At 35.7% G+C, this 15638-nt stretch overlaps 1 protein-coding gene across 8 annotated transcripts in view; it reads right to left on the bottom strand.

Annotated features, from left to right (window-relative positions):
* LOC106867786 (axin-1) overlaps positions 1-15638 on the bottom strand; it is a 214702-nt gene that overhangs the window by 75636 nt on the left and 123428 nt on the right. For all 8 annotated transcript variants that reach the window (XM_089346991.1, XM_089346994.1, XM_089346993.1 and 5 more), the window contains one exon: positions 8871-9942. In XM_089346991.1, the coding sequence (XP_089203117.1) occupies positions 8871-9901 (1031 nt within the window). In that variant the 5' untranslated portion in view covers positions 9902-9942. The remainder of the gene's footprint in view (positions 1-8870; positions 9943-15638) is intronic.

Below are 15638 nucleotides of genomic sequence, written 5' to 3'. Positions count from 1 at the left end.
TTCAAACTCACCAAAAATCCCTTTCAACATATGGCTATGATGTTCCCCCACTACTCTGTCAGCCACAAAGGGACAAGCTCAAGTGGTTACAGTCAAGCAACTGACAAGCAAATCTGGTATGGAGCAGAATATTTGCTATAACAGTATTCCTGTTGGCAGAAACGTTAGTGGTATTTCATCTACCATTACGTTCTGAGTTCAAATTCCACCAAGGTCGACTTTGCCTTTCGTCCTTTCGGGGTCAATCAAATAAGTACCAGTTACACACTGGGGTTAATGTAATCAACTTAATCCCTTTGTCTGTCCTTGTTTGCCGCAAATCCCCCACCCATGTTTAGCTTTTCTGTGGGCAATAAAGAAATAAATATTCCTGCTTCAACAACTCAACATTGAATTTGTCTGAAATGTAATAAAAATATCAGATTCAAAACATTGATGTCCAAGTCACATAAAGTTTGAAGGGGATAGTAGTCATTTCCTTTGATTTCTAGATAGAAGCAAATAGAAAAATAACATTTACTGACCAAAGATAAAAAGAAGAAAAAAAGAAAAAAAAAAGAAAAAAATAGTCACACTGTAATCCTAATACAAAACCCCTCAAAATTTTGCAAATTAGATCTCCAAAACAGGTGAATGCAGGACTGTCTGATTAAGAAGCTTGCCTCCTAACTATATGGTTTGGGGTTCAGTTTTACTGCATGGCATTTTGGGTAAGTATCTTATGCTTATAGCTCTGGGGAGTTAATTTGGCAGCTGTAAACTAAATGCAAAAGCAGTAAATACAAACGAATACTTCAACAGAAATATGGTAGTGAAAGGGATAAAAACATTAGCCGCTTAACAATAAATGCTAAAGTTTACATAAACTTGTAAGTCTATAACAGGCTTTCAGACATGTAATAAAAAGAGAATACTAAACAATCATGCCTTATAATGGCTTGGTCTAATTTGACAATATATATATATAACAATAACATGAAAGGAAATGAGCATTTTATATACATATAGCTTATGAATAAATTTAAATAATTAAAAATATCAAGCACACCTTTTATCTTATTGTGTCTAGCACTTTCTATTTAGTTACAGCACAAATGTGTCGGCCTTAAAATATATGTTCTTTTCATCTGATGGTATGTGTGAATGAGGTTGACTTAGTACCGACTGACTTGTCTGACCTTATAACCTTTCAAGATTGCTGGCAAACTTTCAAAGCATGTCTATAACACTTGCTTAGTAAACTGAATTCATTTCCTAACTGATCGTTCAGTCTAGCGACAATAATAAAGAGTTTGATGTAGTTTAGTATCAGACATGTGACAGAAGCTGTGCATCCAATTGCTAACTGGATGGATATTTGTAGCTTTAATTTTCCTTGTATCTCAATATTTATTTTATTGTCAATCTAATATGTAGTCATAGACATGGCTGTGTGGTAAAGTTTACTTCCCAACACATGGTTCTGAGTTCAGTCCCACTGCATGGCACCTTGGGCGTCTTCTACAATAGCCCCAGCTGGACCAAAACCTGAGTGGATTTGGTAGACAGAAACTGAAAGAAAGCTGTCATATATATGTTCATAATAATATTTCTATCAGCTTGGCTCAACAGCCCTCACCGTTTGTATTTACTGTCTTGTTCTCACTGTCCTGTTCTTGTTAACACTTTCACCCTCCGCAAAAAATACCAGATTTTATTTAATTTGCTTTGCAGGAAGGACTGTTTCAACAAAGTCACGTATTGTCTTTGCCTTTGAAAAGCGGAGTAGATGAAATAGGGACAACTGACGAAGAGGTATACTCTTTATGTTGCATGTCTCGTTTCTCTGTTTGTTTTTTTCGTCGTTTGAAAAAAGTTCATTTTCTGTTTTCGTTTCTCATTGTGTTTAACGTTTTTTTTTATGTCCTGTACCCATATATGCATGTATGTATACATATAGATGTAGGTATGTACATATATATATGGATATATACATATATCTATATATTATTTTATTTATATATATATATGGATATATACATATATCTATATATTATTTTATTTATATATATATATATGGATATATACATATATCTATATATTATTTTATTTATATATATATATATGGATATATACATATATCTATATATTATTTTATTTATATATATATATATGGATATATACATATATCTATATATTATTTTATTTATATATATATATATGGATATATACATATATCTATATATTATTTTATTTATATATATATATATCTCTATATATTATTTTATTTATATATATATATATCTCTATATATTATTTTATTTATATATATATATATCTCTATATATTATTTTATTTATATATATATATATCTCTATATATTATTTTATTTATATATATATATCTCTATATATTATTTTATTTATATATATATATCTATATATATCTATATATTTTATTTATATATATATATATCTATATATTTTATTTATATATATATATCTATATATTTTATTTATATATATATATCTATATATTATTTTATTTATATATATATATCTATATATTATTTTATTTATATATATATATCTATATATTATTTTATTTATATATATATATCTATATATTATTTTATTTATATATATATATCTATATATTATTTTATTTATATCTATATATTATTTTATTTATATCTATATATTATTTTATTTATATCTATATATTATTTTATTTATATATATATCTATATATTATTTTATTTATATATATATCTATATATTATTTTATTTATATATATATCTATATATTATTTTATTTATATATATATCTATATATTATTTTATTTATATATATATCTATATATTATTTTATTTATATATATATCTATATATTATTTTATTTATATATATATCTATATATTATTTTATTTATATATATATCTATATATTATTTTATTTATATATATATCTATATATATCTATATATTATTTTATTTATATATATATATATATATATATATATATATATATATATATATATATATACATACACACAAACACACACAGGTGAGCACATAAGTGCAAAACAAGGTGGACAAAATAGTACTCAAATACCAAAGGTAGAGTAATATACATTTGATTAAATCTGCAAATTTATCACAGAACTGTTACTCAGTTTCACGTTCCTTTTCATTGGACAGTTGTGATAAATACTGAATTACAATAATGATTTTAATTTAGTATTCATCACAACTGTGATAATTTGCAGTTTTAATAAAAAGTATATACAGGGTGCAATGGGTAAATTGTCACCATTTTATATTTTTAATTCTGTGCATGCACATTGTTTGTTTTTGATTTTGTTGACTGCACAGTATAGTGGGATCAGTCGGGCACCGTCTGCAAGAAAAACAGTACCATGATGCAATTCACTCTGCCAGAAATTTGGAAACTTGCTGTACTGTTTGGCTTTTGCACTGGAAGCTCCAATATGAACATTTCAGAGTGTTTGGGTGTCAGTGTGAGGTCAGTGCAGAAGATTTGGAAAGAGTTGGATGAGTTTAATGGTGATTACAAAAGCACGGCAGCTCAGAAAACTCACTCTGATCGTTCTGATAAAAGAACCCCTAAATTTGCTGGTGAGATCCAGGTCATGATTGACAATGATCCCTCCATACAAAATGGGAAGGGGCCTATTTTTATCCAAAGTCATCAAAGACAAGAGGAAAGACTGCGCTATGAAATTTTTGAACAAACTTGAGCATCCCCTCCAACCAAACATGCTTTGGTTTTTCTCAGACAAGAAAAATTTCTGGCAGGATCAAATGGTGAACACACAGAACAACCGTTGGCTTGCCATGTCCCCAAAACATGTGCCGAAAGTGATAAAAATCAAACATCCAGTCAACATCATGGCATTTGGAGCGATCACTCGTGATAGCAACATTATGCCTACATTCATCTTTCCATACAGCCTCAGTTGCCCATGCATACCAGCTTCCCCTCTCCATGCCATTGATGTTATCAAAGGAAAAGGCAAAGGCTGATACAGTTTGGCACCAGTGACGTAACTCATTTCTACAGCTGAATGAACTGGAACAACGTGAAATGAAGTGTCTTGCTCAAGAACACAACACAGCTTGGTCTGGGAATCAAACTCACTATTTCGTGATTGTGAGCCTGATGCTTTAACCACTGAGCCATGTGCCTTTGTGGAAACTGGGTAACTGACCCTATGAGTTTTATGGCTTGTGACAGTAATTTCTAGGGTTGATGATGACAACACCGACATACATAGTGCTTGAACTTCAGTAGAAGAAAATGCAAGTATGGAAGTATTTCCTCTAGATTTCAGTTCAGGGGAGAAAGGATTTGAAATGCTATATAGTTCAGTGTGAAGGCATGTAGCCTAGTGGTTAGGCTGTTGCACTCACAATTGCCAGATCGTGGGTTCGATTCCCAGACCAAACAGCATGTGTTCTTCAGCAAAACACTTCATTTTCACATTGCTCCAGTCCTCTTTCGATCAAAGGGGTGTTGGCCTGCTTGTCTAGCCAGCAGGGTGGCATCATCCAATAGCTAAAATGATACAAAGCACATTGTGACCAGTGATGTGTCACAACATCTGATAGTTTGGTTGGTCGAATGGTCAAGTGATATAGTTCAGTAAGGGAGCAGAGTGGTATGATTATGAACAAGAGGGTAAAGTAGGTGCTTTAGGAACTGGCGGTATGTTTGGACAAACAGAGGGCCTTGTAGCAGCAGAGGAAGAGCTAGAGTGAGCTGGTGAATTGTAAATGTATTGGTGAGTGAAATTTTGGCTGATCAGCTGATAGAATAAACTAACTATTTTGCAATTTGGTCAAATGAGGTTGAGTGAATAACCTGGAGTTATAAGGATACCACTTCACTTTGAAGAAAAAATTGAGTTATTGAGATGAGTCTTTGCAAGGAATAACAAAGAAAAAATCTGGCACTTTGTTAGTTATGATGATGAAGGTTCCAGGTGATCTAACCAATGGAACAGCCCGCTTGTGAAATTAGTGCAAGTGGCTGAGCACTCCACAGACAAGAGTACTCTTAGTTCTCAGGGAGATTCAGCATGACACAATGTGGCAAGGCTTGTCCTTTGAAATACAGGTACAACTCATTTTTGCCAGCTGGGTGGACTGGAGCAACAAGAAAAAGTGTCTTTGTAAAGGACACAACATGCCGCCAGTTATCAAAACCCATGACCTTCATGAGCCAAATACCCTTAACACCTAGCCATGCACCTTCACAGCAAGGAATATAATGAAGTGTTCATAACAGGAATATAATCTGTTAATCTTTTAGTTAACAGGCTTGTATTTAATCATTCAGCTAATTTGCTAACCCCGCTGAAAGGCAAATGCATCATATTTCAGTGCAATGAGAAATTTATGCCCAAAATTCATAGGAATATAGAACAAGAAAAAAAAATATAGATATACATATATTAAAACTGTGTACAGATATTTAACATGTCTGTATGTATACCCCCAAAGAATCCCTATGGAAACTGTCTAGGGAAGGGCAATCTTCTTATAGAGACAATGCATACTGTACTTGGCTGTGAATGAGTTTATTGGACTGTAGAACATGCGTTTCTGTGTCATTACACTTCATCAGCTACGGACGTCGAATCTGTTATTCGCAGCTTATGAAGAACTTCCGTTGCTGTATTTAAATAGCAAAAAAAAAAAAAACAACATTTACTGAAGTAGTCCAGTGCGGTGTCTTTCCACACACATCATCAAACATCTGCTTTCCATGCTGGCATGGGTTGAACAGTTCAACAGGAGCTGGCAAGCTGAAGAGCTGCCCCGGGCTCATGTCTGTTTTGGCATGGTTTCTATGGTTGGATGCCCTTCCTAATGCCAACCACTTTACAGAGTGTACTGGATGTTTTTACACAGCACCACCATGGGTACTTTTTACATGGCATCAGCACCCACGAGCCCACAAGATTAGGAATGCTCAGCTGAAGAGGGATGCAGGGGACATGCCTTTCACTTTATGTGTCTCCTCACAGCAAGCCACTAGGAGTCTCGGTCCCCTGTCATCCCTTCTGTGAGGCTCAACATCTGAAGATTATTTCTCACAACTTCATCCAACATTCTTCTATAAGGAAAAAATGCCTCCTAAGACAATTCCTACTGGAAAAGTCTTTCAATGTTGGAGTATATATATGACAGTGTTAAACATAACTGTTTACACCTATATGTGGTCTGATCAATAAGTATCCAGATTGTAGCCATAGTAATGAAGCTAAAGCACACAGAGTGAAGCTGCTTGGCACAGATTGATCTTGAATTCTGGTTTGAATGCACACTAAGTTTTAACAATTTATCTCATTTCCGCTGCTTAGAAGGAAGGCGTGTAGTGTGTGATCATGACAGAGAAAGTTGAGCAGAGAATCTGTATCAAATTTTGCAAATAGCTTGGAGATACCTGCTCAGAGGCTTACGCAAAGTTTTCAAAGAGTTTTCATTGTTCTCGACACAATCAAGAAGATCTCATGCAACTGAAACCTGAGTGTCTTTTTGGTCAGCTGAAAGCAGTTTTGGCACAAACTTGGCAGACATGCATCTCCTACCCACATCTTCTGGGATAATGGACTGAACTGAACCATAACTAATCTGCACATCTGCTGATAACTCATGGATGGTGATTTGTTAATTTCCTCTCACAGTTGCATGCATGTCTGCAATGTTTTTCTCAGTTCTGCTGGTTGCGGGTCTCCCAGAACGTTTGTCAATATTGACATTTTATCAGCTATCTTGGAAATGCCTGCACTACTCTTACACCTGTGTGCGGCTCATACCCTCCACTCCATACACTTTCTGCAACTTTGTGTAGGCCTCTAAGCAGATATCACCATGACAACCTTCTCTGTCATGGTCAGTGCAACAATCACACTACACACATTGCTTCCAAGCACTGCTGTAAACAGCAGAAGCGAGCCAGAACGTTAAAACTTGGTGTACCTGTAATTAATTCCAGCTTGACAAAACTTTCTACACATCAGCAAATGATTTATTTTCCTGCTTACATATAAGAAAGGCAGTTCTTTGTGGCCTATGGACAACAGATACAGTGTTTGAAGCTGATGATGCAAGAGACACCTATCCTACAGTTCAATATTGTTATTCATAGCCCAGAGTGGTGTGGTGTGGTTACATGCCCCACCTCCCATCACAGTATTAACCTTTTAGTGTTTAAACCGGCCATATCTGGCCCAGATATGTTTTATATTCAAACTGGCCATCTCTAGCCTCTCACACCTAACCTACATTGACATTCTAAAAATAAACAATCACATTATTGAAACCTCAAAGCTATAAGATAATGCATGATTAATTCAAAACAATTTGAGTGAAAAAGTATTACATTTAACAGGGTAATCTGAACACTAAAGGGTTAAATATAAATGTACACACTTTAACTTTATTTTAATCCTCACTACTTAGTGTGCCTGTAATTAATGTACATACATTTATTTAACCCTTTAGTATTCAAACAGGCCATATCCAGCCCAAATATTCTATTTTCTGTTCAAACCAGCTAGATCTGGCCCCACTCACCTAAACTACAATATCATTCTAAAAATAAATAGTCACATCATCAACATTATCAGTCTCAAAGCTACAAGATAATAATGGATTAATTCAAAACAATGTGAATAAAAAAAAACAAAACATTACATTAGACGAAGTAATTTGAATGCTAAAGGGTTAAAAGTAATACAACATATTTCATATATAAAAGAAGCTGAATGAAAAATTGAAGTTAAACCCACGAAGGAGCAGATGATTTGTTAAATGAAAGAACTGAAGAACTGAACAAAAAAAGCAAAAAAAAAGCAACAACAGTAATAATAAAGGTTTCAAATTTTAGCACAAGGCCAGCAGTTTCAAGAAGGGCAGAGAGTAAGTCAATTACATCAGACCCAGTGCTCAACTAGTACTTATTTTATTGACCATGAAAGGATGAAAGGCAAAGTTGACCATAGCAGAATTTGAACTCAGAATGTAAAGATACACAAAATGCTGTTAAGCATTTTGTCTGGTGTGTTTAACGATCCTGTCAGTTTGCCATCTTTATAATAATAATCTCTGTGTATATGCAATTTTATTCATTCAGTTTTATAAATTTCATACAGATATATTTTTTATTTTTAACCCATTACCTACCATAATTCTATTAACTGGAATTTTTTTATGAAACTGATTTCTAGCATAAAACAGCCTTAGAAACAAGCTGGAATGATCAAAATAACATTTCAAATAGAAATAAGCGAGATATTGGGTGAAAAATTAGCAAACCTCATTTGAATATCAGAGAAATATACCTAGTAGATATAGCAAAAAGGTTAGATATGTGTAAATATTGACAGATAATTACGAAATTTGTAATTTTTAAGTGATCTCATATGAGATTACTGGTAGGTAATGAGTTAAAAACACTGACATCAGGTTTTTCAATTGCATGGCACCTCACCTGTTTGCATCTTTACATGCAAAAAACTTACTGTCCCTTGATGTCTCTTGTTGGGACTTGGCTGCAGCTCATAAATTGAAACAAAGGCAAAACAGCAACAATAACAACAATAATCATAATCTTTTCTATTACAGGCACAAGGTCTGAAATTCTGTAGGAGGGGGGGGCTGGTTTATTACATCAACTGGTACTCATTTTATCGGTCATGTAAGGATGAAACACAAAGTCAACAACCTCAGCAGAATTTGAACTCAGAATGTAAAGACAGGCCAGATGCTGCTAAGCATTTTGTCCTGCATGGAAATGATTCTGCCAGTTTGCCACTTTAAAATATATGCATACATACAATAATAATAAAAATAAATGACTTACCCTGTTATTGTCTCTGTTCTCCATGACGTAGACTCCAGTCGAGAATACCTAAAATTATTACTGGGCGGTTTCATTAATGGTCCGGGAATCACAGAATGGGATTGCAAAACTGTACTAGTATTAAGTTCCTGATCTTCAGGTAGAGTAGGAAGTGGCACCGATACAGGGCGCACACTGTTAGAACCACTGGACGAATTGCTACTACCCTTTGGACTCTTTCCACCTTGCTGTACATACTGAACGTACAGGTCAGATTTCAAAAATAAAGGGTATGTATTGTTCCGAAGATAATTCAAAACCTCTTCTTGCGCACCGTCGAAAACTGACTGATCTAGCATCAAAGGTTTTTTTAACCGTTCTGTTAATTCTTTTCGTGTTTCCGAGCTAATGAATGGTATAGAATCCCCTCGAAGAAACTTCTTGTGTATTACTTTGATGAGGTGAGGGATTTCTCCTGCGGAACGGGCAGGATTCTTTAAACCTTGACACGCAAACCAGAACTCCAACATAGTTGCAGCACCGGTTTCTTGCGTTAAAAATGTCTGTAAAAGATTCACCCCATCACTGTCATCTAAAAGATTATCAAAGTTTTCTGCCCACTTCAAATAAGGGGGCGTCGTAGCATCTGTTTCTGCATAGGGGGGAGTGTTGACTGCACTACCCTCCGGTGCATCCATTTCTTTAGTGTCTGGGCAGTCTGCTGTAGAAATACCTGAGCTGCAATGTGCAGCTTCATTCAGTCGCTGCTGTACATGGTGTGGTGTTCCAGAGAACAATGCCAACGACTGTGGTCCAGATGCTGTACCAGCAGCTGCTCTGTTCGCCTGGCTACCAGACGTTGAGATGCAGACATTATCTTTGCAGGAGGCGGAGGTACATGGTGCAACACAACAAGGACTTGACGTCTTGCAACCGGTACAAGATGATTGCCTGTAATTTTCATTCTCCTTGCCAGGAACTGGTGGACGTGGTAAGTTTTCATGAAACTTCTCATGGGCCTCACTCACTGTTTGTAAACTCCTTTTGTTCATCCTTCTGACATAGCTGTGCCTTCATTTATGTATCCAGTTGGCTGCAAAAGAAAAAGAAACACTGATAGTAACAAAGAAAAATAAGTCAGGGTAGCACTAAAGATAATTAGTATTTCATGAAACAATAACAGTGAATTCATACAGATTGCGGTGGCAGTGGTACTATCAGTTTCCCTGGACAACAAAGTATTTGGGCACCTTGTGTTTTTCTTACTTGAAAAATCAAGAAGGGCAACTGGCAACAAAACACTGCCTCAAATAACATATTTATCCAACCTATGCAAGCATGGGAAAATGGGCCATAGAGATTGTATTTACTAACATTATAAGAATTGAAATGGCTAAGACTGTAAGAGAAACATAAATTGCCAAGACATAAACAGAGATCTTGACAGCATCCCTCAGTGGAAGCCATGCCAACCTTTTCTCTTAACAGAGAGAGAGAAAAGAGAACTCAAGCCCTGCTCATATCAGGAAAACATCACCACACCACACTCTCCCTAAACATAAGCAAGACTTAACTAAAGCCTTCATAATCATTTATGGCCTCACTAACCAACAAGCTCTTCTGACAAAAGCACAACCTTAACATAGGACTACTTCCTAAAGACAACAAACTGATTATAATTGTAATATATAAAACCAAGTGTAAGGCCATAGATAATAACTATGAGAGAAATTTCTTTACAATCATTATCACCATCATCAGACATTTTATGTCCACTTTTCTATGCTTGCAGGAGTCAGACGGAATTTGACAAGGAAGACTATCTGTGGCTGGATGACCTTCCTGTTTCCAAGCAATGCAATATTCTCCCGTAGCCAGACATATTTTTCACAGAAGACTGGCAAGAACAACCTAGCTTGTATACTGATGTCTTTTCTAGACATCAGTATACTTGCTACACAACCCCCCCACACACACATTACATACCCACACACCCACAAACCCAATATATATATATATATATATATATATATATATATATATACACTCTTTTACTTGTTTCAGTCATTTGACTGTGGCCATGCTGGGGCACCGCCTTTAGTCGAGCAACTCGACCCCAGGACTTATTCTTTGTAAGCCTAGTACTTATTTTATCGGTCTCTTTTTGCCGAACCGCCAAGTTACGGGGACGCAAACACACCAGCATCGGTCGCCAAGCGAAACTGGGGGGACAAACACAGACACACGCATATACGACGGGCTTCTTTCAGTTCCGTCTACTATATATGTATATATATATATATATATATATATATATATATATATATATATAGTCTTCTTTCAGTTTTCATCTGCCAAATCAGAAAGATCTGCCAAATCTACTCAAAAAAGCATTGTAGGCAACCCAGGGTTTTATAGAAGCCACACTTGTCCAAGGTGCCATGCAGCGGGATTGAACCCAACATGGTTGGGAACCACACAGCCATCCATCCACTCACATATATATATATATATCTTGGTTAGTAGTCCTTACACTTCAATAACTGCCTACTCAACCAATTCAACAACACGTTGCTAACTAAACACCAGTTATTTGTTTCCTCATTCCCTACACCTACAAATATGTTCTTCACTGAACATATTTACATTATGAGAATTATTTGAAGCAAATAAACAACAGAGTAAACATATTAAGAGAGTCTAGCCTATAGATCAAAATTATTTATTTATTTATTTATTTATTCTCCAGTAATGTTGGTCTATTAATTAAAAAATAGATAAATAAAATAAAGAAGGAAAACCAAATAGACATGCGTGCAAAAACATAGGCACATACAACAAACACACACACGAAAAGCAGGTGTGCATACGCAAGCATACCCTGGCCTGTAAAACAAGCAGTATGTACATGTGGATGCTATATACAAATTTTGAACATTAAATTGGTTCCAACATCAAAGCTTTCAGTTGTTTCTGTGATGCTTGTGAAGGAGCAAATCAAGCGGACAGGCAGTACGTTTCTTTTGTGGGTTACAGAGTGCACAAAAATGTTTCATCTTGTTATATATTATCATTTGCGTACAAGGCCAGTGGAAAATAGAATTACTATAGGAAGGGAGGGGGGGGAGTGATCGACAACTATGATAGCTGATGACTGTCCATAAACATTATAGAAGAGGGGGGGGGGGATTTTCATGAGCAGTTTTATGTAAGAGTTGTTTTTGAAAAAAAAAAGAAAAGGAAAAACTGAAAACGAAAACAAAAGTTATATTTAAAACGATAAGAAAAAAAAATTTGAATAATGAAGAATAATAAAAAATTTTTTTTAAAAAAAAGACTTGTACGCAATCAAAATTACCAAGTAGAGATAAAATGAAGAGATGAAGCGAGATATAAAAACGAAATGAAAATTAGATTTGAAAATTCATCCACTAATATTTTTAGTGTCTGGAAAGTGGGAAGGCAGACAATAATGGTGTGTGTGTGTGTGTGTGTGTGTGTGTGTGTGTGTGTGTGTGTGTGTGTGTGTGTGTGTGTGGTCCAAAAATAAAAAGCGAAAAAAAACAAACAAACAATGTATTAGATTTGTGTTCAGGAAAAATGGAAGAAGTCTTGTTCAAGCCTATTATACTCTTCTACAGAAAGGATAGATAAGGAGAGAGTGTATCAGAATTAAGCATGCACGCGCACACACACACAAACACACATTTTGTTTTTCCTTTTGGTCAAGTTAGTCCCTAGCCACTGAGTTTTGCTTGTGAGAGCACAGGGCCTTCAGACAAGTTATGAGAGTTAATGGTCAATCATAACTTGCCCGAAGACCTTACGTTTCCACAGGCGAAACTCAGGAGGCAAAATATGGTATCAAGTACTCTTTCTTTCAACAATCAATGGTAGATGAATATATATATACATACATACACACACATATATATATATATATATATATATATATATATATATATATATATATATACTGTAAATTTTGCATTTCATTGGTTTTGTAGTTGCTATTTTGCACCAGGCCATCCCTGATCGAGTACACTTATAATCAAAAGCATTCAACCATGATCAACTTATCCTTTTCTCTTGGTACTATGCACTAAAAACCATGTCTTTCAATGCTTCCTTCTTTTCAAGGGATACTGCCATTTGCAGGTCATTGATTAAAAAGGGACCAGCCACACAGAAAAAGAATAGGTATATATCCACATACACAAACACACATGTGCATGCCTATGAAGATATAATTATATATAAACCCTACACTTTGAAAGCTGTATTCCTTTATTCTTCATACTTGGTATTTACATATCAGATGGACAACTGGATGTAGGACGAACTACTTGGAGGACGATCTCATAATGCTGAACCTTACAAAGTAGATGACAGAGGACTGAGATATATGGTGCATTGCCGTACTTGAGAAGACCCACCCACCATAACAGCAGTGACATCTTAAAACCAAAGTGCCACACAAAAAGCACCCAGTACACTGTGGAGTGGATAGTATTAGGTAGGGTACCTAGCCAAAACAGATGATGGAACCTCATGCAATTCCTGTCAAGCCATCCAACCCATGCCAGCATGGAAAATGTTAAATGCTGATTATTTCTGTTGACATACATTTATCAACATTGTGTTAATGTCCACTTTTCCAAGCTTGCCTGGGTCAAATGGAATTCATTGAGGCAGATTTTCTTATGACCGGATGCTCTTCCTATTGCCAATCCTCATCTGTTTCCATGCAAGGTAATTAATCCGGTTGTCTATTGAACACTGAACAGCTCTGACATGATTATGCAGCAAACTGGAAACAAACACACTGTGTGAATAATACCTTTTGTGAAATTAAAAGATTGTGCAACAAGCTGAAACATGTCAAGAAACCCGGACATGCTTTTATGGTTGACTGCAAGTAAAGGACATTGCCTCAATTAACAGTAAGCCTTGTTTACAGTTAATGGGCACACTTGAAGATAAGGAAAAAAAAACTCATTCACACAAGCACACAGAAATATATAGATACAAGCATACACAAATATATTCACATACACATGCACAACAACTATAGACAAGTACAAACATGGGTACTGAATGATAATGTAGTTTGTGTATTCATCTGAAGAAAATGGTTTTTATAATGATATAACACATCCATTAATCAATTAAAAAATTTGTTGGAAACAGCTGTAAAGAATTGACATATATATATATCAAGCATACACAGGCGTGTGCACACACACACAAACAAACAAACAAACATACATACATGCACAAGAGATTGATCAACCCAATATGTTGAGAAATTGGTAGACACAGTGTAACCAAACCCCCTAATGTTATCCTGAAACAAACTTCTTAACCAGGCCTGCATTTATTGTGCATCTATTGTGCTTCAATTAATTTTGAAAAATTATGAATAATTTAGTCAAACAACTTATTATTAAACCTGGTGTTTGAAACATAAATTAACACAGAACTGATAGAAGCTTTGATTTAGATTGTTTTAAAACAGGAAGTTGTTTCATCAAAGAACCAGAGGTAGTCTCAGGTGGCTTGGTACCAAAAAGGTAAAACAAAAACCATCATGGATGATGAACATTAAATTATCATGAAAATTTCAGTCATCATCACGAAATATGAATCCTCCTCGTCAATGAGGTTCTTTCATTTGTGTTTCATTCCAAATTTGTACGTTTAATGTAATATTCTTAAAAATATGTGCAACATATATACACCAAAGTATACACATAGCTTCGGAGGATTTAGAGACACAAGACAATATGGAAAAAGAAGATATGGAAGTTGAAAGAGTCTTTTAATAACAATCAAGAACTTCTATTTGAATACATGATAGGATGGAATAAAGACTGAATGATACAAACTATGTTCGTGGCTGGTACAAGGTTCCATCCAGATGGACGGTAATACAGGGGTGGTAAAACCCCACAGACAGTGCTATAGAAGCTAACAGAGGCTAAGAAAAATTGAAAGAAAAGGGATCCAACCATAGAAATCATGCCAAAATGGAATGCATGAGTGAAAGTTATGGTCCTCCAACCTGTCTAATAGTGTTGGTTGTTGTTGGCACTCCGTCGCTTACGACGTCGAGGGTTCCAGTTGATCCGATCAACGGAACAGCCTGCTCGTGAAATTAACGTGCAAGTGGCTGAGCACTCCACAGACACGTGTACCCTTAACGTAGTTCTCGGGGATATTCAGCATGACACAGTGTGACAAGGCTCACCCCTTTGAATTACAGGCACAACAGAAACAGGAAGTAAGAGTGAGAGAAAGTTGTGGTGGAAGAGTACAGCAAGTTTCGCCACCATCCCCTGCCGGAGCTTTGTGGAGCTTTAGGTGTTTTTGCTCAATAAACACTCACAACGCCCGGTCTGGGAATCGAAACCGCGATCCTATGACCGCGAGTCCGCTGCCCTAACCACTGGGCCATTGCGCCTCCACAATAGTGTTGGTAATCAAATGAGAAATGATTCAGATCTTGACTATAAACACGTCAGCCAGGAAAACAAAATGTGATGCAGTTTGGCTTTGTGTTAGCAAGAGGTACTACGAATTCTTCAAGTGGAGGCAATGTCAGGAGAATTACGTAGCTGGGAGTAAGCTACTGCACTTGGGATATGTTTTGACTCTGAGAAGGTTCGGTAATGTGGTACTTGCAAAGAAAACTAGAGCTAGCTGAGTGATTTGTGAGGGCCATGCACATCATGTACAGGTGATAGTCAGCAACGTGAATTTAACATTTAGTAGTGAGTTTACCAGGTT

The sequence above is a fragment of the Octopus bimaculoides genome, chromosome 2 (genome assembly GCF_046866305.1).
Source record: "Octopus bimaculoides isolate indiv1 chromosome 2, ASM4686630v1, whole genome shotgun sequence".
In the NCBI taxonomy this organism is placed as follows: Eukaryota; Metazoa; Mollusca; class Cephalopoda; order Octopoda; family Octopodidae; genus Octopus; species Octopus bimaculoides.
Note: the sequence above shows the minus strand (reverse complement) of the source record. Positions and strands in the feature narration are given on the sequence as shown.